Source organism: Megascapheus bottae, chromosome 37, assembly GCF_031878675.1.
Source record: "Megascapheus bottae isolate mThoBot1 chromosome 37, mThoBot2.hap1, whole genome shotgun sequence".
NCBI lineage: Eukaryota > Metazoa > Chordata > Mammalia > Rodentia > Geomyidae > Megascapheus > Megascapheus bottae.
The window spans coordinates 2,499,137-2,524,108 of NC_143545.1; the positions used below are offsets into that span (position 1 = coordinate 2,499,137).

At 52.5% G+C, this 24,972-nt stretch overlaps 2 protein-coding genes across 2 annotated transcripts; both read right to left on the bottom strand.

Moving 5' to 3' along the window:
* Positions 1 to 342: 342 nt before the first annotated feature.
* Positions 343 to 7,923, bottom strand: Aicda (activation induced cytidine deaminase). Its single transcript, XM_090325240.1, has 5 exons — positions 7,863 to 7,923; positions 4,927 to 5,074; positions 4,515 to 4,785; positions 2,674 to 2,789; positions 343 to 1,378 (listed from the first exon to the last, which is right to left on the bottom strand). The coding sequence occupies exons 1-5, from the start codon at positions 7,868 to 7,870 to the stop codon at positions 1,325 to 1,327; spliced, it is 597 nt and encodes a 198-aa protein (XP_090181366.1). The 5' UTR covers positions 7,871 to 7,923; the 3' UTR covers positions 343 to 1,324.
* Positions 7,924 to 12,981: 5,058 nt separating this feature from the next.
* Mfap5 (microfibril associated protein 5) lies at positions 12,982 to 24,104 on the bottom strand. Its single transcript, XM_090325112.1, has 9 exons — positions 24,037 to 24,104; positions 23,034 to 23,072; positions 21,053 to 21,088; positions 20,627 to 20,659; positions 19,903 to 19,938; positions 18,932 to 18,961; positions 17,309 to 17,396; positions 16,342 to 16,415; positions 12,982 to 13,347 (listed from the first exon to the last, which is right to left on the bottom strand). Exons 1-9 carry the CDS (start codon positions 24,092 to 24,094, stop codon positions 13,235 to 13,237), a joined length of 507 nt encoding a protein of 168 aa, XP_090181238.1. The 5' UTR covers positions 24,095 to 24,104; the 3' UTR covers positions 12,982 to 13,234.
* Positions 24,105 to 24,972: the final 868 nt, after the last annotated feature.

Consider the following 24,972-nt stretch of genomic DNA (forward strand, 5'->3'; position numbering starts at 1 on the left):
TTTGGTGCCAATGCTAGGACATAGCTTTAGGGCCTTGGTGCTGTTCTGAGGTTGTTTTTATTCTTTTTTTTTTTTTTGCTCAAGGCCGGTGGTGCTCTACCTCTTGAGCCACAGCTGTTTTTGGTGGGTCATTGGAGATAATAGTTTCATAGACTTTCCTGCCCAGGCTGGCTTCGAACCGTGATCTTCAGATCATAGCAGCTGGGGTGATAGATGGCACTATATTGCCAGTCTGTAGTGAGTTTCCTGGGTCAAACAACAAACAATAGAAACTTTCCCAGATAGCAATATCACATAGTATGCGGTTTCCTGCCACCTCGCCTCATCCACTCTGCAACTTCCTACCTGAAAATAATAAATATTTATTATGGCTTCCAGTTTGGTTTGGGTAAGGAATGTGATTTGGGGCCCAGCAGTCACCAGATCTGGGTACTTGTGCACAGTACCTGGTGACCTCACACGGTGCCCGCTGACTTGTGGAAAAGCTTCTGGAAAGCCAGGGTGGAGTTTGGGATACGATCTATTGGCTTCCTCTAGGTGTTCTTTTTATGCTGGTATTGAGATTTGAACTCAGGACCGCTCACAGCTAGCCCTCTATCCCTTGAGCCACACCTCTGTTCCAGCTTTTTGCTGGAGACAAAGACCCCTGTGGAATTTTCCTTCCCTGGCTGGCTACCCAACACTGTCTTCCTATCTCCGCCTCTGGAGTAGCTGGGATTACAGGACTGTGCTACCCACCTTGGAAAGTCTTGAGAGAGTCCCTTTTCTAGTCCTTTATTAATGTCACCCCGGGGTGACTGTGTAGATAACCCCCCCACCCCTCCAAATCCTTCTATGTACAAATACACAAACATGTCACACACAAAGAAAACAGCTCAGCGCCCACACAGGAGTGCAGGGGTTCCAGAAAAGGGGGAGGGGGGCTGGATTTCTCATCAGCCAGAGGAACCGGTGGTCCTGAAGTTGTTCTATTATTCCAGGAGAGGGTGATTCAGGATCTCATCAGTGGAGGCCCTGCTGGGTGTGTGTGTGTGTGTGTGTGAGTCCTGGGGCCTGAGCTCAGGGCCTGGGCACTGTCCCTCCCAGAGTTTTCCACGTGTGGATTACTGGACTTAAAGAGTCTCCTGAGCTTTCCCTGGTCATGGCTGGGCCTTGAACAGCGATCCTCCTATTTCAGCCTCCGGCATGGCAGGGACTAGATATATAGAGAAAGTGGATTTTGTTCTCTATACTGGAAGACCAGGAGGATGGAAGAAGGCACTGGAGAGGCGTGAAGGGCGGTAGCTCTGTCCACTCCCGGTGGGAACAGTCCATCAGCCGTTCATCAAAGCCCCAGTGTGCGGAAGGCCTCTCGCAGGTCGTCCACTTCGTACAGAGGCTGTGGGAAGAACAGAGGCATTGGTCACTGTCCCGCAGGGCACACGGGTGGGGACACGGGGTGGGAGGGGCAGAAGACAGAGAAAGTACCATGGACAGAAGGGGTGGAGAGGCAGGGAAAGAGAGAGAGAGAGCAGCAGGAAGAAAAGCCCTTGAGAATCCTATCCCCAAGCAAGCAGCAAAAAGCCTGGTGGGAGGTGTGGTTCAGGGGGTAGAACATAAGCAGGTGACGGGCAACCCTGAGAAGCAGTGACAGAAAAGGAAGGAAGAAAAGCAAAAAGGGGAAGGGAAGACGAGAGGGGAGGGAAAGCAACTGCATCAGGTGAAAAAAAAAAAAAACAACCCAGGGACGGGGAGCGTGGCCTAGTGGTAGAGTGCTTGCCTAGCATGCACGAAGACCTAGGTTCAATTCCTCGGTGCCACAGATATAGAAAAAGCCAGAAGTGGTGCTGAGGCTCAAGTGGCAGAGCTCTAGCCTTGAGAAAACCCAAGGACAGTGCTCAGGCCTTGAGTTCAGGCCCAGGATTGGCAAAAAAAAAAAGCCCCACAATAATATATATTAGCTAAACTTATATAATATAATTTACTGTAATATATAACATTACATATTAAACATAAAATGCTATATATTAAACATAAAATGCATAAACTATGTCATTGTACATCAATAAAAGTATTTATGACATATATTATATGACTAAACATTATATACGTATATTTTGTCATATATAAATATCTATATGACATAGAATATATTATTAATATTATAATATGTTGATATATGATATACAACACTTGCATGACATATAATATATACTAGGAAATGTTATTATAATAATGTGTAACATAAAATCTAGAATATATTATATATGAATAGATATGTGATGTAGTATATATTTTATTGTGTATAATATATAACCTAAAGATGATAGACGACAGGTATAATGTGAAATATATCTAACAATTATATACATATAGACAATATAAATGATACCATCTTTGTCTAAATCCGTAGTAAGCGTGTAACATGACCCATACAGGTATTGATGTATCTATTCATTAATAAATAGGTAACGTGATCTAGAAATACATTCACAGGTCCTGTGTTTCTGTGTGGGAGCGCGCGCGTGCGCATGCGTGCACCAGTGTGGAAGCGCGCGTGTGCGCATGCGTGCACCAGTGTGGAGGCGTGCGCGTGCGCATGCGTGCACTAGTGTGGAAGCGTGCGCCAGTGTGGAAGCGCGCGCGTGCGCATGCGTGCACCAGTGTGGAAGCGCGCGTGCGCAGGCGGCTCACCAGGAGGATGCGGCGCAGCTGGCGGGAGAGGCGCACCGAGTTCTCGTGCAGCCCGTCCCAAGCCTTGAATGTCCGCTCGCCGTTCTCCACGAACGTGTTCCAGCAGTAGAAGTAATCTTCCACGCCGACCGCGACCACGACGAAGGGGGGCGGGGGAGGGAGGATGGGGAGGAGGATCGGGAGGAGGACAGAGGTGGGGGGGTAGAAAGTCTCCAGTCAACACCCCAGGAAACCCCAGCGTCTCCGTTTCTCTGTCGCCGGGCCTGGGCCGCAGCCCACCGCCTTTGCCTCCTTCCCTGCCTAGTCGTGGGCCTTGAACTCGGGGCCCGGGCGCCGTCCCTGAGCCTCTGTGGCTCGAGGCTGGCGCTCCACCCGGTCTTCCTGTGTCCCGCACGGAGGAAGGGAAGGCCCGCCGCGAGCCGCCCGGCGCCCAACCCCGCCCACCGCCCGCCCAGTCCCCGCCCAGCTCCGCCCGGCCCGGCCTCCGCACGGCCCTGCCCTGCTCTGGCCTGATCTCAGCCAGGCCCCGCCCCAGCTCCGCGCCCGGCCCCACCCCGGCCTGGCTCCCGGCCCTCCCTGCGCCTTGGTGGTGGTTGCTTGCTGGCTGGCTGGGCTGCCGGTGCTGGGAATGGAACCCAGGCCTCTCACCCTGGCCGGCCCGGCCGCTGGGTCGGACCTCACCCCCCGTCCACGCCCAGATCCCCGCGGGCGGGGTGAGCCTGGCGGCCTGGCCCACACCCCGGCACTTGCGCCTGTCCTAAGGATGGAAAGGTCAGCAGCGGTGGGGAGGGCGGGTCCACCCGTGACCCCAGGTACTCCCGAGGCTGGGAGCTGAGGCTGGCGGATCAAAGCCAGCCCGGGCATCAGAGTCGGTGAGACTCACCCAGTGAGCCACCAGAAAGCCAGAAGTAGCGCTGTGGCTCAAGGGGTAGAGCGCCAGCCGGAGCCAAAGAAACGCAGGGACGGGACAACCCAGATACAATAATAATAAACACAATAATAAATTAATAAGACTGACAATAATAACGATAGTCCCAGCCACCCAGGAAGCTGAGCTCAATGGAAGCGATTCCCCAGTGCAGCGGCAGGAAGCGGGGCGGGGGCGGTTCTGGCGGTGGGCGGGCCATGGAGGCCACGCCCCCTAGAGGCCACGCCCCGAGATGCCTGGTCCCTGAAGGCCCCGCCCCGTGAGACTCCTCCCCCGAGAGGCCCCGCCCCAGACCCTCCCTCTGAGGCCTCGCCCCCAGAGGCCCCGCCCCCGTGGCCCCGCCCCAGAGACCAAGCCCCCGAGACCCCCTCCCCTGAGACTTCGTCCCCTGAGACCCCGCCCTGGAGACCCCGCCCCCAAGGCCCCGCCCCAGATGCTCCGCCCCCTGAGACCCCGCCCACGAGCCCCTCCCAGAGACTCCACCCCCTGACATCCCGCCCGCGAGGCCCCTCCCCTGAGACCCCGCCCCCAGAGACCCCTCCCTGAGACTCCACCCCCTGAGACCCCGCCCACGAGCCCCTCCCCGAGACCCCGCCCCGGAGACCCCGCCCCCTGAGACCCCGCCCGCGAGGCCCCTCCCCTGAGACCCCGCCTCCAGAGACCCCTCCCCTGAGACTCCACCCCCTGAGACCCCGCCCACGAGCCCCTCTCCGAGACCCCGCCCCAGAGGCCCCGCCCCCTGCGACCCCGCCCCGTGGCCCCTCCCCGGAGACTCCGCCCCGGAGACCCCGCCCCCAAGGCCCCCCAGAGACTCCTCCCCGGAGACCCCGCCCGGAGACCCCGCCCCCGAGACCCCGCCCCCGAGGCCCCGCCCCGGAGACCGCGGCCCCGCCCCCGCGGCCCCGCCCCGCACCTTTGAAGGTCATGACGGCCAGCTGCACCCCGGCGCGGTGCAGCCGCCGCAGCCCCTCGGGCTCGGCCTTGCGGTCCTCGCAGAAGTAGAGGCGCGCGGTGAAGATGCGCAGGCGCAGGTTGGGGTTCCCGCGCAGGAAGTCGGCCACGTGGCGCGCGCAGTCGTAGCACGGGCTCCACGAGGTGAACCACGTCACGCGGTAGCAGCGGCCCGGGTCCAGGTCCCAGTCGGAGACGTAGCGCAGGAACAGCAGCTCCACGTGGCAGCCGTTCTGGGGGGGCGGGGGGGGGGGTCAGGCGGTGATGGGGGGTCAGGCGGGGTGGGGGGGTCAGGCGTGGGGGTCAGGCGGGGTCGGGGGTCCCTGGGCGCTCCCCTCCCCCTCCCCCTCTCCCCTCCCCCCTGCGGCGCCCACCTTGTTGCGCAGGTGGCCGAAGTCCAGCGAGCAGGAGGTGGCGCTGTCGCGCCGCTTCACCACGTAGCACAGGTAGGTCTCGTGCCGGCCCTTGGCCCAGCGCACGTTCTTGAAGTGGTAGAGGAACTTGCGCTGCTTCATCAGGAGGCTGGGGGGGGGGGCGGAGGGGGGGTCGGGGGGGGGCTCGGCAGGCCCCTGCCCACCACCACCGCTGTCACCAGCACCGCCATCCAGAACACCACCATCCACCCCGTCACCACCACCTCTGTCACCACCACCACCATCCCCAACACCACCATTCACACCACCACCACCACCCACCCTGTCACCACCACCACCCACCCCAGCACCACCACCTCTGTCACCACCACCACCATCCCCATCACCACCGTTCACACCACCATCCACCCCGGCACCACCACCTCTGTCACCACCGCCATCCTGTCTCGGCCTGGCTGGCCCTGAGGTCAAGGCAGGGAAGCCCGGCCTGCGCCACCTTTGGCTCTGAGTCCACCTCGGGGCCTCGAGCTGTCCACTCCCCACCCCGTCCCGCTCGTCCTCACCCACCATCACCTGTGGGAACGAGGTGGGCAGGAAGTTCCAAGGCTGGGAGCGTGGCCGAGTGGTGGCACGCCAGCCTAGCACGCACGAGGCCCCGGGTTCAAATCCCCGGTGTCACATACCCAGAAAAAGCCACAAGTGGAGCTGTGGCTCAAGGGGTAGAGCTCTAGCCTCGAGAAAGCCCAAGGACAGTGCCCAGGCCCTGCATTCAGGGCCCAGGACCGGCAAGTGTATATAAACATAAATACATATAATATATAGATTGTAATTTAGCCTCTCTCTCCCTGACACCTGCACACCCAATGGGTCCTGGTGGCGCGGACGGGTCCTGCGGGGACCTGGTTAGAAGTTTGCGTCCTAGTTTGAAGCCAGCTAGGAAAATCCCTGATCCTCTCATCTCCAGTAATGGCAAAAACCTGCAGGTGGAGCTGTGACTCAAGTGGTAAAGCACCTGCCTTTAGGGGAAAAAAAAAAGAAAAAGAAAACCAAAGCTCAGGGACAGCGCCCAGGCCTTGAGTTCAAGCCCCAGGATTGGCCACAAAAATAAAGAAAGAAATAAAATGGATCATATGAGGTCTGGAGACAGAGCTCAGGGGTGGAGTCCAAACTCCAGAACCACGAAAAAGAAAGAAATGGATGACATAATCTTTGACCTCCTCCTCCTCCTCCTCTTTTTCCTCCTCCTCTTCCTCCTCCTCTTCCTCCTCTTCCTTCTTCTTTTGGTTGTGGAGCTTGAACTCAGGTCCTGGGTGTCATACCTGAGCTTCCTTGCTCAAGGCTGGTGCTCTACCACTTGAGCCACAGCTCCATTCTGGTTTTTTGCTGGAGATGAGAGCCTCCTGGACTTTCTGGGCTGGCTCTGGACTGCGATCCTCTCATCTCAGCTTCCTGGGGACCTGGGAAGGTGGGCCCGGGCCCAGGGCTGGTCTCAGTAGCCGAGGCTGGCATGGTGACAGTTGCTGGAACAGCTGTGCTTTCTGAGGCAGAACGCGCCATGCTGCCCGCCCGGGCCATGCAAACCAGAGACGAACCAGTTAAAAATAACCTGCACGACCTGTGTCACTGGCGTGATGGCGGCACTGTGGCCCCAGAGGCGGAGACTCACGCCTGTCACGCCGGCAACTCAGGAGGCTGAGATCCTGGAATCACAATCCAAAGCCAGCTCAGACAGGAGAGTCTGGGAGACTCTTTACTTCCAGTTTACCAGCAAAAAGGCAGAAGTGGAGCTGTGGTGCAAGTGGTAGAGCACCAGTGTTGAGTGAAAAAGCCAAACAAGAACGAGAGGTCCTGAGATCAAGTCCTAGTATTAGTACACACGCCATATACAACACACACACACACACACACACACACACAATAGCCATTACACATCACACACACACAATACACACAACAGTCATTCTTTTCCAGGTCTGGTGGAAAGACGAGGCAAGCCAATCGAAATGGCACTGCACGCTGGGCCACACCTGGCCTGAGCAACTTGGCTTTTTGCTCCGTCTCTTGACTTTTAACCCGGTTAGTCTAGAAGATTCTGCAGCTTAACCCCTCCCCCCCAAAAAAAGGACTGAATTTCAAGCTAAGGGACAGAGGCTGGACTGTAAGTTCAAGCCCCAGTACACACACACACACACACACACACATACACACACACACCTCTATACCACAGTAAATAATTTCAGCAAAGTCTCCTTAGAAACATTTGCCATGGACCTCTGTCTGTCTGTCTGTCTGTCTGTCTGTCTCTCCCCCCTCCTCACCCTACCTCAGGCCTTGCCTGTCTCTCAGCTGTTTCCCCCCTCAAGCCTGCTACTCTACCATTTAAGTCACAGCTCCACTTTCTGCCTTTACTACTGGTGTGAGGGAGATCAGAGTCTCCCGGACTTTCCTACCTAGGCTGGCTTTGAACCTCCATCCTCACATCTCAGCCCCCTGAGTAGCTGGGAGGACAGGTGTGCGCCACTGGTTGCTGGCTTTGCGTGGTTTCCTCATAGAAGATTTACAGGATTATTAGGAAAATCGCAACTACATTATTATTATTATTATTTAAAGTTCTGCTGCCACCAATTTCCCAGCCTGAGTCTGAAGAAGGCTGTGCCAGCTCATCTTGGGAACGTGGCCAGGCCAGCTGGAGCCAGGGTTCGAATCTCCTGCCCCCTGTTCAATTTGCAATACAGCAGAGCAACGCAAAGGTCAAGGGACCCTGCAGGCCCCGGCGGGTGAAGTCACAGCCAAACCAAAAGCCGGGATGCAGATCTGGACTAGAAAAGAGAAATTCTGCATAGCTTCCACCCACAGCAGAGAAAGCGAAGGCTTCGCCGTCTCGTGTGGCTGATAGCAAGTGGGCAGATAAACCGCAGAACTTCCACCCCCTTTACCTGTCCATGGCGACCTGGGAGTTCTCCTCAGTCCTGGAGAAGAGTGGGGCTCGGGAGCGTAGACTCAAGCAGTGTCCTCTCTCTGCTCTGGCTGCTCAAGCATGAGCCCCTCGCATTCAAATTCGAGCTCCTCCCCCTCCCCCCCTTGTCCCCCACAAAGTGTGATCAGTGGAGGAGGACGGGGTGTCACATGGAATGGTTGACTGACAACTGCACGATTGTTGTTACTGTTTGAATTGTTTCTTGCCAATCCTGGGGCTTGAACTCAAGGCCTAGGCGTTGTCCCTGAGCTTTCACTCAAAGCTGGTGCTCTACCACTTGAGCCACAGCTCCATTTCCAGCTTTATTTTTTGCTGGCTCATGGGAAATCAGTCTCATAGATTGTGTCTGCGCAGGCTGGCTTTGAACCACCATCCCCAGGTCGTGATGATAAGCGTGAGCCGTCAATGCTTGGCTCAGTTTGGATCTGACGCTTGCTAGACAGGTGCTTTAGCACTTGAGCCAGCCCTCCCACTCATGCAAATAATTCAGGTAAAACATAGATTCCAAAGATGTTTCCAGCTGTGGCAGTGGCTTGGGGCTGTAGCCTAACAAGCCAGTGTTTTGTTTTTTACTTTTGCCAGTCCTGGGACTTGAACTCAGGTCTGGGCACTGTCCTTAAGCTTACCCAAGGCTCTACCACTTGAGCCACAGCACCACTTCTGGCATTTCCTTCATCTGTGGTACCCAGGAATCGAACCCACAGCTTTGTGCATGCTAGGCAAGCACTCTACCACTAGGCCAAACTCCCAGGGCAAGAATCTGAACTATAGCACAGTATCCGAGAGATACCATGCAGCCGTGAAAAAGCAACCAGGTTTGAGGAATGAAATAGCATCCGTGGGGGTTTGTGCCGAATTCCACTTTGTTTGATTCTTCACGAGAGAAGAATGTGATTAGTCCAGTTGTTTTCCACATCTGGACCTCACACATTAATATTCATCCTGAAAAGGCCAGGTGAGGTTTACCACGGGGCTGGGATAGGAGGCCCAGAGGCCCCCTGGGAAATCTCCAGGACCTTTGGTCCTGTGACTTAGGGGCTCAACAACCCCCTCCACGGGCTTGCTATCTTTCGCCCCCAATTCCATTGCTCAATCTGATACTTGGTTGTTTTTTAAGAGAACCCCTGCAAAAAAAAAAAAGGGGGTCTGTGTGGGTGAAAAGTATGGTTTTGGGATTGTTTCAACTTCTCCATTCTCCAGCTTTTGTTTTTCTCACTTTGCAGCCAAACAGGTCACTGCATTTTCTCAGGGGGTCTGAAAACAGTTGAGGGGCCCGGAGTGAAAACATCTAGAAATTACTCAGCTTTGGCCCCACCACAGCCCAGAGCTCTGTCGGGAGAGACAGGGAAGCCAACGCTTTGTCCCCAAGCCTGGGACCTGGGTGCCTGCCTGTAATCCTGGTTTTTCCAGAGGCTGAGAGCAGAGGATGCAGGTTTGAAAGCAGTCCGGGCAGGAAAGCCCTGTGAACCAGCCAAAAGCTGGAAGTGGAGCTGTGGCTCAAATGGGAAAGCGCCAGCCTTGAGTGAGAAAGGGAAAGGACCAACACCTAAGCCCTGAGAAGGAGGGAGGGAGGGAGAGGAGATGAAAGATCTTAGATCTGTACAAAGATCTCAAGAAACAGATTGTTTTCTTGTTGTCAGTCCTGGGACTTGAACTCTGGACCTGGGCGCTGTCCCTGAGCTTCTTTGGCTCAAGGCTGGTGCTTTACCACTTGAGTCACAGCTCCACTTCTGGTTTTCTGTAGGTTCATTGGAGATCAGAGTCTCATGGACCTTCCTGCCCAGGCTGGCCTAGAACTGAGATCCTGAGCTCTCAGGAGGAGCTGGGATGACAGACCTGAGATACCAGAGCCTGGAATCCACCATGGTTTTTGAATTCTGCCTAATGCTCAGTGTTTTAGTTTATTTGTATGCAAAATGTGAACAAGGCCAGGAGTGTGGCTTAGTGGTAGAATGCTTGCCTAGCATGCACGAAAACATGGGTTCGATTCCTCAGTACCACGTACACAGAAAAAGCCAGAAGTGCTGCTGTGGCTCAAGTGGTAGAGCTCCAGCCTTGAGAAAACCCAAGGACAGTGCTCAGGCCCTGAGTTCAAGCCTCAGGACTGGAAAAAAAAAAGTGAACAAATGATGTTTACACTATTTTTCAGGCGTGTATCCTGCTCCAGGCCCACGTGAAGCACCCTGGCTGCAGTATCTCATGGAAAGCCGAGAGGCAGGAGAAGCTGATTCCACTTTCCAGATGAAAAACGTTGAGATGCGGACTGTGGAAGCAGCTTAGATGGCAGAGCGGCTCCAAATGAACGAAGGATTCTACACACACACACACACACACACACACATACGCACACACGCACACGCCGCCGTCACGCGTGGAAGGCAGGAAGGTGGCTTCTGTGAGTTGTCATGTTTAGAAGACAAGACATTGCTAGTGAGTCTGTCTAGGAGAAAGAAGAGAGAGACAGAGACAGGAAAGGAAGGAGGGAGAGAGAGAGACAGAGAGAGGGAGAGGGAAAGGGGGGGATGGCAAAATAAACAAGAAATTATCTTCTCTCATGAGTGAAAACCTGGCTCACACCTTCCCCCCCGCCCCCCGACTACTCCAGAGGCTGAGAACTGAGGATGGAGGTTCAAAGCCAGTCCAGGCAGGAATGTCCGAGACTCTTCTCTCCAAAATAACCAAGAAAAAAAAACAAACCCAACAAGCTGGAAATGGTGCTGAGGCTCAAGTGGTAGAGCTCTAGCCTTGAGAAAACCCAAGGACAGTGCTCAGGCCCTGAGTTCAAGGCCTACGACGGACACTAAATAAATAAAATGATGGGATACATTGGAGGAAAAAAAAAATGAAGCCCCCAAATTCTAATCAGCTTCTTATTTAAAAAAAAAAAAAGCCACCAAAAAAAACAAAAAACCAAAAAAACCACAGTGAGTTTTTGAAAGTGAAGCAATTCTCGGTTTGATGGAGGAAATGACAGGCTCTACTGTCTATTTATATGAACAATATTTGCTTTTGCTGTCCCGGTTTCTGCCCAGAACTTTTCGTCTCGCTGGCTGCTTGTGGTTCTGCCTGGCTGATTTTTCTTTTTTTTTTTTTTAAAGAAAGAAAAATAATAGAAAAAAAATAAAAGAAACTCCCACGAGCTACCACCTGTCCCCTCCACCATGGAAAACCATGGGTCACTTTCTTTGGTGTTTGGTTGGTAAATTATGCTGGTAGATACAAAGCCAGCACTTTTATTTTTTATTTATTTTTTTCCAGCCAGTGTGAGATTCGAACTTGGGGCTTTAGGACTTGCAAAGCCGGTGCTCTGCCTGTTTAACTAAGGGGATGCCGCATGGAGATTTAAAAAAAGAAAAGCATTATTATTTGCTTTCATTAGCTTATGGAAAAACATGTGTCCCACAGCTTAATGGTAGTTGAGGGAGGGATATTTATAGATTAGCTTATTGGGGGATTGCAGGATACCGATGGGAATTTCATTGTTACGTGAGTTCGTGCAGTTTCAATATATCCAATCAATTATTTTCTGTTCTGGGTGCCAGTCCTGGGGTTTGAACTCAAGGCCTGAGCGCTGTCCTGGGGTTTTCTCAAGGCTAGAGCTCTACCACTTGAGCCACAGCACCACTTCCGGCTTTTTCCTATGTGTGTGGCACTGAGGAATCGAACCTGGGTCTTCGTGCATGCCAGGCAAACACTCTACCACTAGGCCAAATTCCAGGCCCCAGGCCCCCCCTGAGTTTCTGTGCTCAAGGCTGGTGCTTTACCACTTGAGCCACAGCACCACTCCCAGCTTTCTGGTGCTTTGTTGGAGCTCAGAGTCTCTGGAACTTTTCTGGCCAGGCTGGCTCCCTGTTGTTTCATTTCCTTGTCGGCTGAACTTCCATTTTACCCGTTTCTGGCAAAATTTTATCCTTCCTAAACCATCACACAGCGCTTTCAGTTCAAAACCAAGAATGGCTGGCAGCGGTGGGCTGGCTCATGCCTGTAATCTTTGCTAATGTGGAGGGTGAGATCTGGGGATCAAAGTTCAAAGCCTGCTAAGGGCAGAAAAGAGTCTGTGATAATCAGCAAAAACCTAGGCTGGAGGCCTGCCTCAAGTGGTACAGCACCAGCCTTGAGTGAAAAGATAAAACTGAGGGATGGTACCAGAGGCCTTGAGTTCACGGTGTAGGCCTCAGGCAAGTGGAAGGAGAAGGAGGAAGAGGAAGAGAAGGAGGAGGGGAGGAGGAGGATGAAGAAGAGGAGGAGAAAGAAGAGAAGAGGAGGAGAAAAGGAGAGGAAGAAGAGGAGAGACCTGCCAGGTCACACGACTTAGTTGAGCACCTATTTTCTTGCCACAGCACCCAGAGGCACTTGCAGCCAGCTACTTAGACTTCTCGCAGTTCAAAAGACCCAGGGAAGGGAGGGCGGGAACCACTGGGGCTTCTTGGGGTCCTTCTCCTGAGTTAACAACCAACAAAACCCTAAGGGAGCCCGGCACAGGGGACTCACGCCTGTTATCCTAGCTACCCAGGAGTCTGAGACCCGAGGATTGCAGGCCAAAGACAGCCTTGGAAGGATAAAGTCTTTGGAGACTCCATTTGCAAACTGATGACAATAAGCAAAAAGCTGGGCTGGAGGAATGGCTCAAGTGGTAAGGCGCCATTATTGGTATTGTTTTCCCCAAGTGGCTCAAGTAGTAGAAAGCTAGCCTGGAACACAAAAAGCTCAGAGATCACACCCAGAGTTACACACACACACACTCACACACACACACACACGATTCTCTCTGCATCTCTATTTTTGTCACTCCTGGGGCTTGAACTCTGGGGGACCTGGGCTCTGTCCCTGAGCTCTTCAGCTCAAGGCTGGCGCTCAATCACTTGAGTCACAACCCCACATTCTGGTTTTCTGGTGGTTTATGGGAAGATCAGAGTCTCAAGGATTTTCCTGCCCGGGCTGGCTTTGAACCAGGATCCTCAGATCTCAGCTTCCCGAGTATCTGGAATTCCAGGCGTGAGCATCAGCGCTCACCTCCAGAATTCTTCACCTAAGGGGAAGGCGGCTCTCCCTGCGGAAATGACACCAGACCACATGAAAAGGTCATAAGAGTTTATTGCCCTCTCCCCCCTCCCCCTGAAGTCTGAAGGCAGAGCGTTGGGTCTGAGAGGCCGGGGACCTCCATACCTTGGTTATACACGAGGTTAAGAGACCAAGAGAAGCCGCAGCGAGGCTGGGCCTTGCTCTTGGGATGGGGTTGGGAAGGTCTGGGGTGTCTGTGGGCTGGCAGAGGGAGGCTGAGGAAGGAGGAATTCTCTTTCCCCACCCTGGCCCACCTCGGGGGGTGGCAGGTCACAGGCCGTGGGCCCTGCGCAGATCCACGCTGTCACAGGGAGGCAGGCGGAAATAATTGGAGCGGCGGAGACGCCTGGGTGGCAGGCCAGCCATCTGCCTGCACAGTTCATCTGGAAGAGAGAGAGAAGCAGAGAGCCTGGGAGGAGGGTACACAGGGGCGGGCTCCCCACGCTTGCCAGGGTGGCTCACACGGCTGTCATCCTGGCTGCTCGGGAGGCTGAGAGCGGAGGATCGAGATTCGAGGCCAGCCTGGACAGGAAAAGTCTGGGCGACTCTTCAAGAGGCCAGCAAGAAAAAAAAAAGGCACCAGTGGCACTGTGGTTCAAAGGGCAAAGCGCCAGCCTTGAGTGGAAGAGTCCAGGGACAGCGTCCAGGCCGTGGGTTCAAGTCTCAGGACTGGCACCCAAAAGCAAACGTGTCCATTTGCTGGCTGCACCCCCCCTGTCTTCCCCGTCACTCTGTGGCCGCATCTTCATGCGGATCACAGGCCAGGAGCTCGGGGTGCTGCTGAAATCCCCCAAGATTCTAGAAAGTGCCCGGCCTTCCCCGCACAGGTGCTGCCGAGCCCCGAGGGCTTTCTGCGAAGTTCACTTCAGCTCTGAGTCAGCGCGGCAGCCAGGCCGAGACTGACTCAGAAGGGCACGGGGTGGGGGGCCCACCTGCCACCACCACCGCACCCCACTCACCGTTCCTAGAATTACCAACCACGGCCCGCGCCGGGCCGACCCACGGCACAGCCAGTTCCCAGAACCTGGCTTCCAGTGTCCTGCTCGTCCATCTGTCCATCTGTCCAGCTATCCACCCACCCATCCATCTACTCACTTTCTATCTATCTATCTATCTATCTATCTATCTATCTATCTATCTATCTATCTATCTTTCTATCCATCCATCCACTCATCTATCTATCTATCTATCTATCTATCTATCTATCTATCTATCTATCTATCTATCCATCAATCCACCCATCCATCCATCCATCCATCCATCCATCCATCCACCCATCTAGCTATCCATCCATCAATCCACCCACCCATCTATCTATCCACCCATCCATCCACTCACCCATCCACCCAACTGCCCACCCATCCATCTATCCATCCATCCATCCATCCATCCATCCATCCATCCATCCATCCACCCATCCATCCACTCATCCACCCACCCATCCATCCATCCATCTACCCACCCATCTATCTATCCATCCATCAATTCACCCAACCATCTATCTATTCATCCATCCACTCACCCATCCATCCATCCATCCATCCATCCATCCATCCATCCAGCCATTCATCCACTCATCCATCCATCCATCCATCCATCCACCCACCCACCCATCCACCCATCCATCCATCCATCCATTCATCCACTCATCCATCCATCCATCCACCCACCAATCCATCCATCCAGCCGTCCATCCAGCCATCCATCCATCCACTCATCCATCCATCCATCCACCCACCCATCCACCCATCCATCCATCCATTCACCCACCCCTCCACCCATCCATCCATCCATCCATCCATCCATCCATCCATCTACTCATCCATGCACTCATCCACCAACCCATCCATCCATCCATCCATCCACCCATCCATCCATCCATCCACCCATCCACCACCCATCTATCCATCTATCCACCCATCCATCCATCCATCCATCAATCCACCCACCCATTTATTTATCCATCCATCCATCCATCCACCCATCCACCACCCATCTATCTATCCATCCATCCACCCATCCATCCATCAATCCACCTACCCATTTGTTTATCCATCCATCCTTCCATCCATCCACCCATCCATCCATCTATCAACTATCTATCCTATCCATCCATCTGTCATCCATCGATCTATCCATCTATCATCTATCTAATCCATCCATCCATTCATCCATCATCCATCTATCTATCTCTCCTCTATCATCTATCTATCTATCTATCTATCTATCTATCTATCTATCTATGTATCTATCTATCTATCTATCTATCTATCTATCTATCTATCTATCTATTCATCCATCCACAATCTTTCTATGTATGTATGCATGCATGTATGTGTCATCTGGCTATCTATTTATCCATCTGTCTGTCCGTGTATCCATCCATCAATCTGTCTCACATTCCATCCATCATGTGTCTATGTATCTACATATCTATCATTGGTCTGTCTGTCTGTCTGTCCGTCTGTGTATGTATGTATCCATCCAGCTTCTATCTTTCTATCTCTCTATCTATGTGCCTGTGTATCTGTCTGTCTACCCATCGTCTTTCTTTCTATGTATTCATCCATCTATCAATCAATCAATCATCTACCTATCATCTATCACCCCTCATCAATGAATTCCTAAATCTATCATCTATCTTATTTTGACCTATCATCTATATTATCTATCTAGTAGATTTCTTTTTTTTTCTTTTGCCAATCCTGGGGCTTGAACTCAGGGCCTGGGCACTGTCCCTGAGCTTCTTTTACTTAAGGCTGGTGCTCTACCGCTTGAGCCACAGCACGACTTTTGGCTTTTTTTGTGCATGTGATACTGAGGCATCGAACCCAGGGCTTCATGCGTGATAGGTAAGCACTCTCCCACTGGGCCACGCTCCCAGACGATCTAGTATATTTCTGTTTTGTCTGAGTCATTAGCTATCTCCATCTCTATCAGTGTATCATCTGTCGGTCAGTCAGTCAGTCTGTCTGTCTTTCTGTCCATCTGGCTTTTGTGCCAGCACTGGGGCTTGAACTTAGGGTGTTAGTTGCTCTGCCACTTGAGCCACATTCTCCACTTTTGCTGGTCCCTGGGAGAGGAGAGCCTCTGCCTGGGCCTCAAGCCTGGATCCTCTACTCTCAGCCTCCCGAGGAGCTGGGATTACAGATGTGATCGCCGGTTCGCGGCGCCTATGTATTCCTCAGAAGCCCTCTCTACACTCGCCTGTCTCCAAATGACTCTGTGTGTGCGTGAACCCCTTTATTAACGGGGCATCACTGATTTCATGAGATGTTTGGGGTACCGTGGCAGGGAGCCCTGCTCCGAGGGAAGCCACAGGTCTGTTGACGGGGGGACCCCCTCCATCCCTCCTTGAACCCCAGACACCAACTCACCTTTCATGGCTTCGTGCTCCTTACACACCAGGCGGGAACAGATCTCATTGTTGACGACGTACATACGCCGCAAACTGCCAGGGCCCCAAGGTCACAGCAAGGACACAGATAGAGAAGAAACAACAAAAAAGAAAGACCCTTGTTTGTTGTTGTTGTGGGTCCTGGGGCTTGAACTCAGGACCTGGACGCTGGCCCTGAGCTCTTTGTGCTCAAGGCTGGCGCTCTACCACTTGAGCCAAGCTCCACTTCCACCTTTTTCCATGGTTAATTGGACCAAAGAGTCCTACAGGCTTTTCTGCCACGGCTGGTTTTGAACCGCCATCCTCAGATCTTAGTCTTCTGAAGAGCTGGGATGACAGGCAAGACGCCGGGCTGGCGATATTGTTGGTGGCGGCCATTTTCCAAGACTTCTGTCCTCAGCCTGGCAAATCCATGCTTCAGAATCATGCCACAGAGAAGCCAGCCACGGTGGCTCACGCCTCTCATCCCAGATCCTCGAGAGGCTGAAATAGGAGGATCACAGTTCTGAGCTGGGGCAAGAAAGTGTGTGAGACTCTTATCTCCAAAGAACCAGCAAAAATAAAAATAAAAGTGTGTGTGTGGGGGGGGGTGAGTGTGGCCCAGTGGTAGAGTGCTTGCCTACCATGCACGAAGACCCGGGTTCGATTCCCTGGTACCACATACATAGGAAAAGCCAGAATGGTGCTGTGGCTCAAGTAGTAGAGCTCTAGACTTGAGAAAGGCCAAGGACAGTGCTCAGGCCCTGAGTTCAAGTCCCAGGATTGGCAAAAAAAAAAAAAGGCCTAGAAGTAAGAATTGTGGCTCAAATGGTAGAGTGCTAGCCTTGATTGCAAAAACTCAGGGACAGGGCCCAGGCCCTGAGTTCAAGTACACACACACACACACAGACACACACAGACACACACTCACACGTCTACCTTGGTCCTGGGGGTCTCGGCACTCTTACCTGGTAAAACACACCTGATGGACACACTGCTTGACTGGGCGGTGGACTGAGTAGAGTCTCGTACAAGCGAATTTCTCATCTCGGCACTCTAGACCAGCCCGACACAAAAGAGAGAGAGGAGAGAGGCCGGGGAGAAGCAGATGAATGAACACAGGATTATTTCAGGGACTGGGATAGAATAAAACTTAAAAAAAAAAATCCAGACGCCGGGTGCTGTGGCTCACGCCTGTAATCCCAGCTGGTCAGGAAGCTGAGATCTGAGGACCAAGGTTCAAAGCCAGGAAAACTGATGAGCCTTTTCTTTTTTTTTTTTATGTCAGTCATGGGGCTTGAACTCTGGGCCTGGGTGCTATTCCTGAGCTCTTTGGCTCAAGGCTACCGCCCTACCCCTTGAGCCACAGTGCCACTTCTGATTTTCCAGTGGTTAATTGGAGATAAGAGTCTCACGTTCTTTAATGCCCAGACTGGCTTTGAACTGCGATCCTCAGATCTTAGCCTCCTGAGGAGCTAGGATTGCAGGCATGAGCCATAGTGCCTGGCTCAAGTGAGACTTAAAAAGGGCTGGGAGTTTGGCCTAGTGGTTAAAGTGCTTGCCTAGCATGCATGAAGACCCGGGTTCGATTCCTTGGTGCCTCATACATAGAAAAAAGCTGGAAGTGGTGCTGAGGCTCAAGGGGTAGAGCTCTAGCCTTGAGAAATCCCAAGGACAGTGCTCAGGCCCTGAGCTCAAAGCTCAGGAGTGGAAAAAAAACAAAACAAACCTCCAATTAATCAGCAAAAAGGCCAGAAATGGAATTGTGGCTCAAGTGGTAAAGCACCAGCCCTACACGCAAATAAATAACCCCTTGAAAATGCAGGGGCCAGTCTCTTCAGAGGTTTGTGTGCTTGTTTACACGTCGGGACATGGCTTTTCTGCTTGCCATATGTCCAGCCAAGAGAAAGAGACTCTGGTGAAATTTAGGTAATTTCCTACCTGGAAGCAGAAGCAGAGAGATTCATCTCGGAGACTCTAAAATCAAATCTTTCTAGGACTCTGTGGGTGTTGATTTGAATATTTTTTCCCCCACTCTATTCTAGGTCAGAATTGCCAGTTTAACTGGGAAACTGCCAGCAACTGGGGCTTGAATTCAGGGCCTTCCATTCTCTTGCTTGGCTTTTTTCCCTGCTCACTGCTGGTACTCTACCACCTGAGCCATACCTCCTGCCTCTGACTTTTGGGGGCTGTTGACAACATTCTCCCATCTTTGTCTGCCTGAGCTGGATTTGAACCTTAGCACTCAACTAGAAAAGCTATGTTCACCATGAGGTCTGGGTTAGTATGGATTCCTGTTCTTTCTAGTCAATGGCTCACTCAGCTCCTCAGGGAGCTGAGATCTGTGGATCACGGTTCAAAGCCAGCCTGGGCAGGAAAGTCTGTGAGACCTTCAGTTAATCACCCCAAAGCTAAAAATGAAGCTGTGGCTCAAGTGGTAGAGCGCTAGCTCGGAGCAAAAGAAGCTCAGAGACAGAGCCCAGGCCCTGAGTTCAAATGCCAAGTCGGGCACAAAAAAAGAAAGAACGAAAGAAAAGAAAACTAAAAAGGGAAAAGAATTTAAGGAAAAGACAAAGAGGAAGCAGTCATACCTGCTGTGGTGTTTCGGTCATTGGCTGAGGCTGGAAGAGAAAAGTTTATTGTAATAATAATTATTATTGTTGTTGTTGTTGTTGATATTTTGTGGGTCCTGGGGCTTGAACTCGGGGTCTGGGCGCTGTCCCTGAGCTTCTTTTTGCTCAAGGCTGGTGCTCTATCACTTTTGCCAAAGCTCCATTTTGGTCATAAAGATGCCTGATTAGCTTCTCGGAGATGAGTCTTATGAAGGCTGGGGATGTGGCCTAGTGGTAGAGTGCTTGTCTAGCATGCATGAAGCCCTGGGTTCGATTCCTCAGTACCACATGCACAGTAAAAGCTGGAAGTAGAGCTGTGGCTCAAGTGGTAGAGCTCTAGCCTTGAGAAAGCCCAAGGACAGTGCTCAGGCCCTGAGTTCAAGACCCAGGACTGGCAAAAAATAAATCTCATGGGCTTTTCCACTCATGCTGATTTCGAACTGCAATCCTCAGATCTCAGCCTCTGAGAGCTGGGATGACAGGCGAGAGCTACTGGTTCTGGCTGAATTAATAATTCGTTTTTTGTCAGTTGTGGGACTTGAACTCAGAGCCTGGGTGTTGTCCCTGAGCTCTTCAGCTCAAGGCTACCGCCCTACCCCTTGAGCCACAGTGCCACTTCCGGTTTCCTAGTAGTTAATTGGAGATAAGAGTCTAACAGTCTTTACTGCCTGGGCTGGCTTTGAACCTCGATCCTCAGATCTCAGCTTCCTGAGTAGCTAGGATGACAGGTGTGAGCCACCTGTTCAAGTGGGAGAGACCAGCCTTGACCCCCAAATCTCAGGAACAGTGCCCAGGTCCTGAGTTCAAGCTTCAGTACTCAGGCAAATGCATGTGTGTGCTAAGTTGAACTGTTGGAAGAATGTGCCTGTCATTTACAATCCTGTTTATTGGGGATGCTTCAACAGCTGGCCTGCCCTCCGTGCCGCCCTGAACTCCAGATGTGAACTCACCCAGGTCGTCCGTGGAAGGATGGATGTCTGCCAGAACTGAAAGGCACAAAGAGGCACGCATGAGGGTGTGTGTGTGTGTGTCAGTCCTGGGGCTTGAACTCAGGGCCTGAGCACTGTCCTTGGACTTTCTCAAGGCTAGAGCTCTACCACTTGAGCCTCAGCACCGCTTCTGGCTTTTTTCTATGTATGTGGCATCAAGGAATCGAACCCGGGTCTTCATGCATGCTAGGCAAGCACTCTACCACTAGGCCAAACTCCCGACCCCTCCAGCTTCTTTTTATTTCAGGTTTTATCTACCACTTGAGTCCCAGATGCACTTCCAGCTATTTTTTTTAAGTAGTTTATTGGAGATAAGAGTCTCACAGGGGCCGGGAGTATGGCCTAGTGGTTAAAGTGCTTGCCTAGCATGCATGAAGACCCAGGTTCGATTCCTTGGTACCACATACATAGAAAAAAGCCAGAAGTGGTGCTGAGGCTCAAGTGGTAGAGCTCTAGCCTTGAGAAAGTCCAAGGACAGTGCTCAGGCCCTGAGTTCAAGCCCCAGGACTGGCAAAAAAAAAAACTTTCTGCAAGTAAAGGTTTGGTTTAAGTGGTAGAGCTCCAGCCTGGAGCTAAAAAGCCAAGTAAGAGTGAGTTCAGGTCCCAGTACTGGCACACAAGTACACGAATACCACCACCCCAAAATAAAAAACCCCTCAAACACTGAAAGTTCTGGAAAACCTACCAGTTTCATCTGTATATGGGTCATTGACCAAATCTGTAAAGAGATAAAATATGGAATGAAAATACAGGTAGGAAAGCTGGGCCCGGTGGCTCACGTCTGTTATCCCAGCTACTCAAGAGGCTGAGAGCTGAGGATCGCAGTTCAAAGCCAGTCTAGGCCAAGAAAGTCAATGAGACTCTCATCTCTGATGAACTACCAAAAATTTAAAAAAAAAGCCCAAAGCGGTGCTGTGGTTCAAGTGGTAGCACACCAGTCTTGAGTGAAAAAGCTCGTGGACAGCGCCCAGGCCCTGAGTTCAAGACCCAGGAGCAACCTCATAGAACCATGGCTCTTGATTTTCCATCCGTCCTTCTCCCCATCTTTACCGACACCCCCTCTCTAAATGGCCAGTAAACAAACACCACCACCAAGCTCACAGGTCCTTACTTGGGTCGTCTGTGAACGGCTCTTGAGTTACATCGTCTGCCAAGAATTAGAAAAACATGGTGTTCAGTAGACAACCCCAAAATGAGCCCATCCAGCCTCACGGCCCACGGGTGATACCCCTGGGTCTTGCCCGTGCGCCATCTTTCACACGCACTTATTACAATACTTACGTTTATTCAGTTGTTAAATCTGATGCTGGCAGCTTACGCCTGGCAGCCCAGTGACTCAGGAGGCTGAGATCTGAGGATCACAGCTGGAGGCCAGCCTGGGCAGGAAAGTCCAGGAGTCTGTGTGTCTGTCTGTCTGTCTGTGCCTCTCTGTCTCTCATTCATGAGACTTGAATTCAGGGCTGTCAGAGTGGTTTGTGGGAGATGAGAGTCTCCCAGACTTTCCTGCCCTGGCTGGATTTGAACTGTGATCCTGAGCAGCTGGGGTGACAGACGTGAGCTGCCAGCACCTGCTTTCTTCGGAAACTCTTATCCTCAAGGAACCACCAAAAAGCCAGAAGTGGTGCTGAGGCTCAAGTGGTAGAGCTCTAGCCTTGAGAAAGCCCAAGGACAGTGCTCAGGCCCTGAGTTCAAGGCCCAGGACTGGGAAAAAAAAAAAAGTTAAATCTCCTTTGTTTGCTGTTTATTACTTCAGTATCAATAACCATGACCCACTCTGACCACTAGAGGTCAGCAAATTCATGGTCTGCGTTGACCTTACGGTTAAAAAACCTGATTTGAAAATCCCAGATTTCAGTCTGATGAGAGTAAGTGTATTTCTTTTTTCTTTTCTCCCAGTCCTGGGTCTTGAACTCAAGGCCTGAGCCCTGGCTCTGAGCTTCTTTAGCTCAAGGTAATCCCTCTTGACCCACAGCACCACTTCTGGCTTTTTTTCTGTGCATGTGGCACTGAGGAATTGAACTCAGGGCTTCATGCATGCCAGGCGAACACTCTGCCATTAGGCCATGCTCCTGTTTGGCTTGGTCATGGGCTATGAAGATTCTCATGGACTTTCCTGCAAAGGCTGGCTTTGAACCATGTTCCTCACCAGGTGAGGGTTCCTGGGCCTTCTTTTTATCCGGGTTGGCCTCTAACCTCGATCCTCCAATCTCTGCCTCCCACAAGGGGAGAGAGGCAAGCTGGAGCCTCTGCTCCCCGCTCAACCATTCCAGACCCTCAGGATGTTTGAGAAATCAAACATGACTGGACCCAGGCCCGCCCAGCTTGCTTCCCTTCCTCCTGAGACCCAGAGGCAATTCCAGGGCGGCCAGGCATGGAGGAAGGCTGATGTCACCCGGGCGGAGGCTAGGGGCCTTCCAGGGAATTTAGGGCCTTGCTGCTTTATTTTCATTCTTTATTCCACTTTTTTTTGGGGGGGGGAATCTGTATCTTCATGCCGACAGCTTTGCCACAGCCCCATCCCTGTCCACGCGGCCCCCAGCCCGCCTCGAGTGGCGTGGAACGGGTTTTGAGGGTGTTGAAAAAACCTGAATATTGGCTTCTGCTGAAAAAAAAAAAAATATATATATATATATATATATGGCCCCTCCTTAACTTGCCCAGCAAGAGGAATTCACATGTGTAGCTCTGTCGAATCTCAGCCAGCTTTCCATAGTCAGGGGTTAAGAAAGGATTTCCCTTTTTTTAAGTCTTAATTTTATGGATTGTGGGGTTTGAACTCAGGGCCTGGGCACCGTCCCTGAGCTTCTTTTTTGCTCAAGGCTGGCGCTCTACCATTTGAGCCACAGCACCAGTTCGGTTTTATGTTGATTCACGGGAGATGAGAGTCTCCGAGACTTTCCTTCTCCGGGCTGGCTTTGAACTGGGATCCTCAGATCTCATGGGATGCCAGGCGGGAATCCCTGGTACCTGATTAGAAGAGATTCTTGAACAGTGTGTGTGTGTGTGTGTGTGTGTGTGTGTGTGGTGTTTCTTCTCTCTCATAGTCCTCTCCTGTCCAAGCTCCAGTAAGAAAGATCTAGATTTCCACTCACCTCCACGCTGCCCACTTACTCCTCCTAGAGGGATCCAGTCTGTAAAAAACAAAACCAGAATTACAAAGAATGTGAGTGACGACAGCCAGGCACTGGTGGGTCAGCCTTGTCATCTGAGACCTGAGGATCGTGGTTCGAGGCCAGCCCGGATAGGAAAGTCCGTAAGACTCTTACCTCCAAAGAACCAGCAAAAGGCCGGAAGTGGGGCTGTGGTTCAAATGGTAAAGCACCAGCCATGAGGCCTGGGACTCTCTGAGACCACCCAGAACATGGTGGATAGACTGGCATGGGGTTGGGTTGATTCCCACAGACTGCAACATCAACCCACGAACAGCCCACGGGAGCAAAATCACTCAGGACTCACGCGCCCTCCCCCCCCAGAAAAAACTCTGGCTCCATGGCCGGATGAGCTTGTTCTCATCCCCCACTGGGAATGGGGGCGACCCATGGTGGCGGGGAGACATGGCAGAGTGAGTTTTCTCTGTATGTGGAAGATGGGGGGGAAGAGGGAGAGAGAGAGGGAGAGAGAGAGAAGCTCCAGGAGCTTCAAGGTTGAAGGCCAGTCCTGGACTCGAACTCAGGGCTTGAGCACTGTCCTTGGACTTTCTCAAGGCTAGAGCTCTACCACTTGAGCCTGAGCACCACTTCTGGCTTTTTTCTATGTATGTGGTACCGAGGAATCGAACCTGGGTCTTCGTGCATGCTAGGCAAGCACTTTAACCACTAGGCCAAACTCCCGGCCTACTTCCCGCTTTCTTTTTGAGAGTTGAAAAGTCTCATGGACTTTTGGCTTGAGGCTGGCCTCGAACCTGGATCCTCCAGGCCTGCAACCTCCCCAGTGGCTACGGTAACAGACGTGAGCCTCCAGCCACCGGGCTTGTCCTCCTTTCCATCCCAGGTCCCAATATTAACACATTGTCCCTTAATTCGCTCAACCTCCCATGATCGAATGCCCGACATAACCAGGGGTGGAAGAATTACACAGGAGAGAAAAAGGACTCACCCGAGGAGAAGAGCAAGACAGCGAGACAGAGCGTCGCCTTCCGTGCCAGGGGCAGCATCTCTAACGGGGAACAGTGACCGAGTGTTAGTTTCGAGAGTAGAGAGTCTCACGGACTTTCCTGCCCTGGCTGGCCTCGAACCTCGAGCCTCCGGTCTCAGCCTCCTGAGTAGGAGGTGGCAGCCGTGAGCTGCAGCCCCTGGCAAGAGGAATTCTGTCTTGTCGTTGGTTTTTGAGCCCGTCGTCTTAGGCTAATCCTTGACCTCACCTCCTGGAGCCAAGAGGATTCTCCTGCCTTGGCTTCCTGTAGAGCTGGGACTACAGACGTGTGACACAGAGCCTGAGGTAGGAGCAGGCTGTGAATTCTGACTAGGGCAGACACGACCCTTCCCTGTGGCCTCTTTCCCCTAATATCTCCTCCTCCTCCTCCTCCTCCTCCTCTTTCTTCTTCTTCCTCCTCCTCTTCTTCCTCCTTTCCCTCCTCCTCCTCTTCCTCCTCTTTCTCCCTCCTCTTCCCTTCTTCCTCCCCCTCCTTTTCCTCTTCTCTTCCTCCTCCTCCTCTTCCTCCTCCCCCTCCTCCTCTTCCTCTTCCTCCTTTTCCTCCTCCCCCTTCTTTTCCTCTTTTCTTCTTCCTCCCCCTCCTCCTCCTCCCCTTCTTCTTCCTCCTCCCCCTCCTCCCCTTCTTCCTCTTCCTCCCCCTCCTCCTCCTCCCCTTCTTCCTCTTCCTCCCCCTCCTCCTCCTCCCCTTCTTCCTCCTCCTCCTCCTCCTCCTCCCCTTCTTCCTCCTCCTCCTCCTCCTCCTCCCCTTCTTCCTCTTCCTCCCCCTCCTCCTCCCCTTCTTCCTCCTCCTCCTCCTCCTCCTCCCCTTCTTCCTCTTCCTCCCCCTCCTCCTCCTCCCCTTCTTCCTCCTCCTCCTCCTCCTCCCCTTCTTCCTCCTCC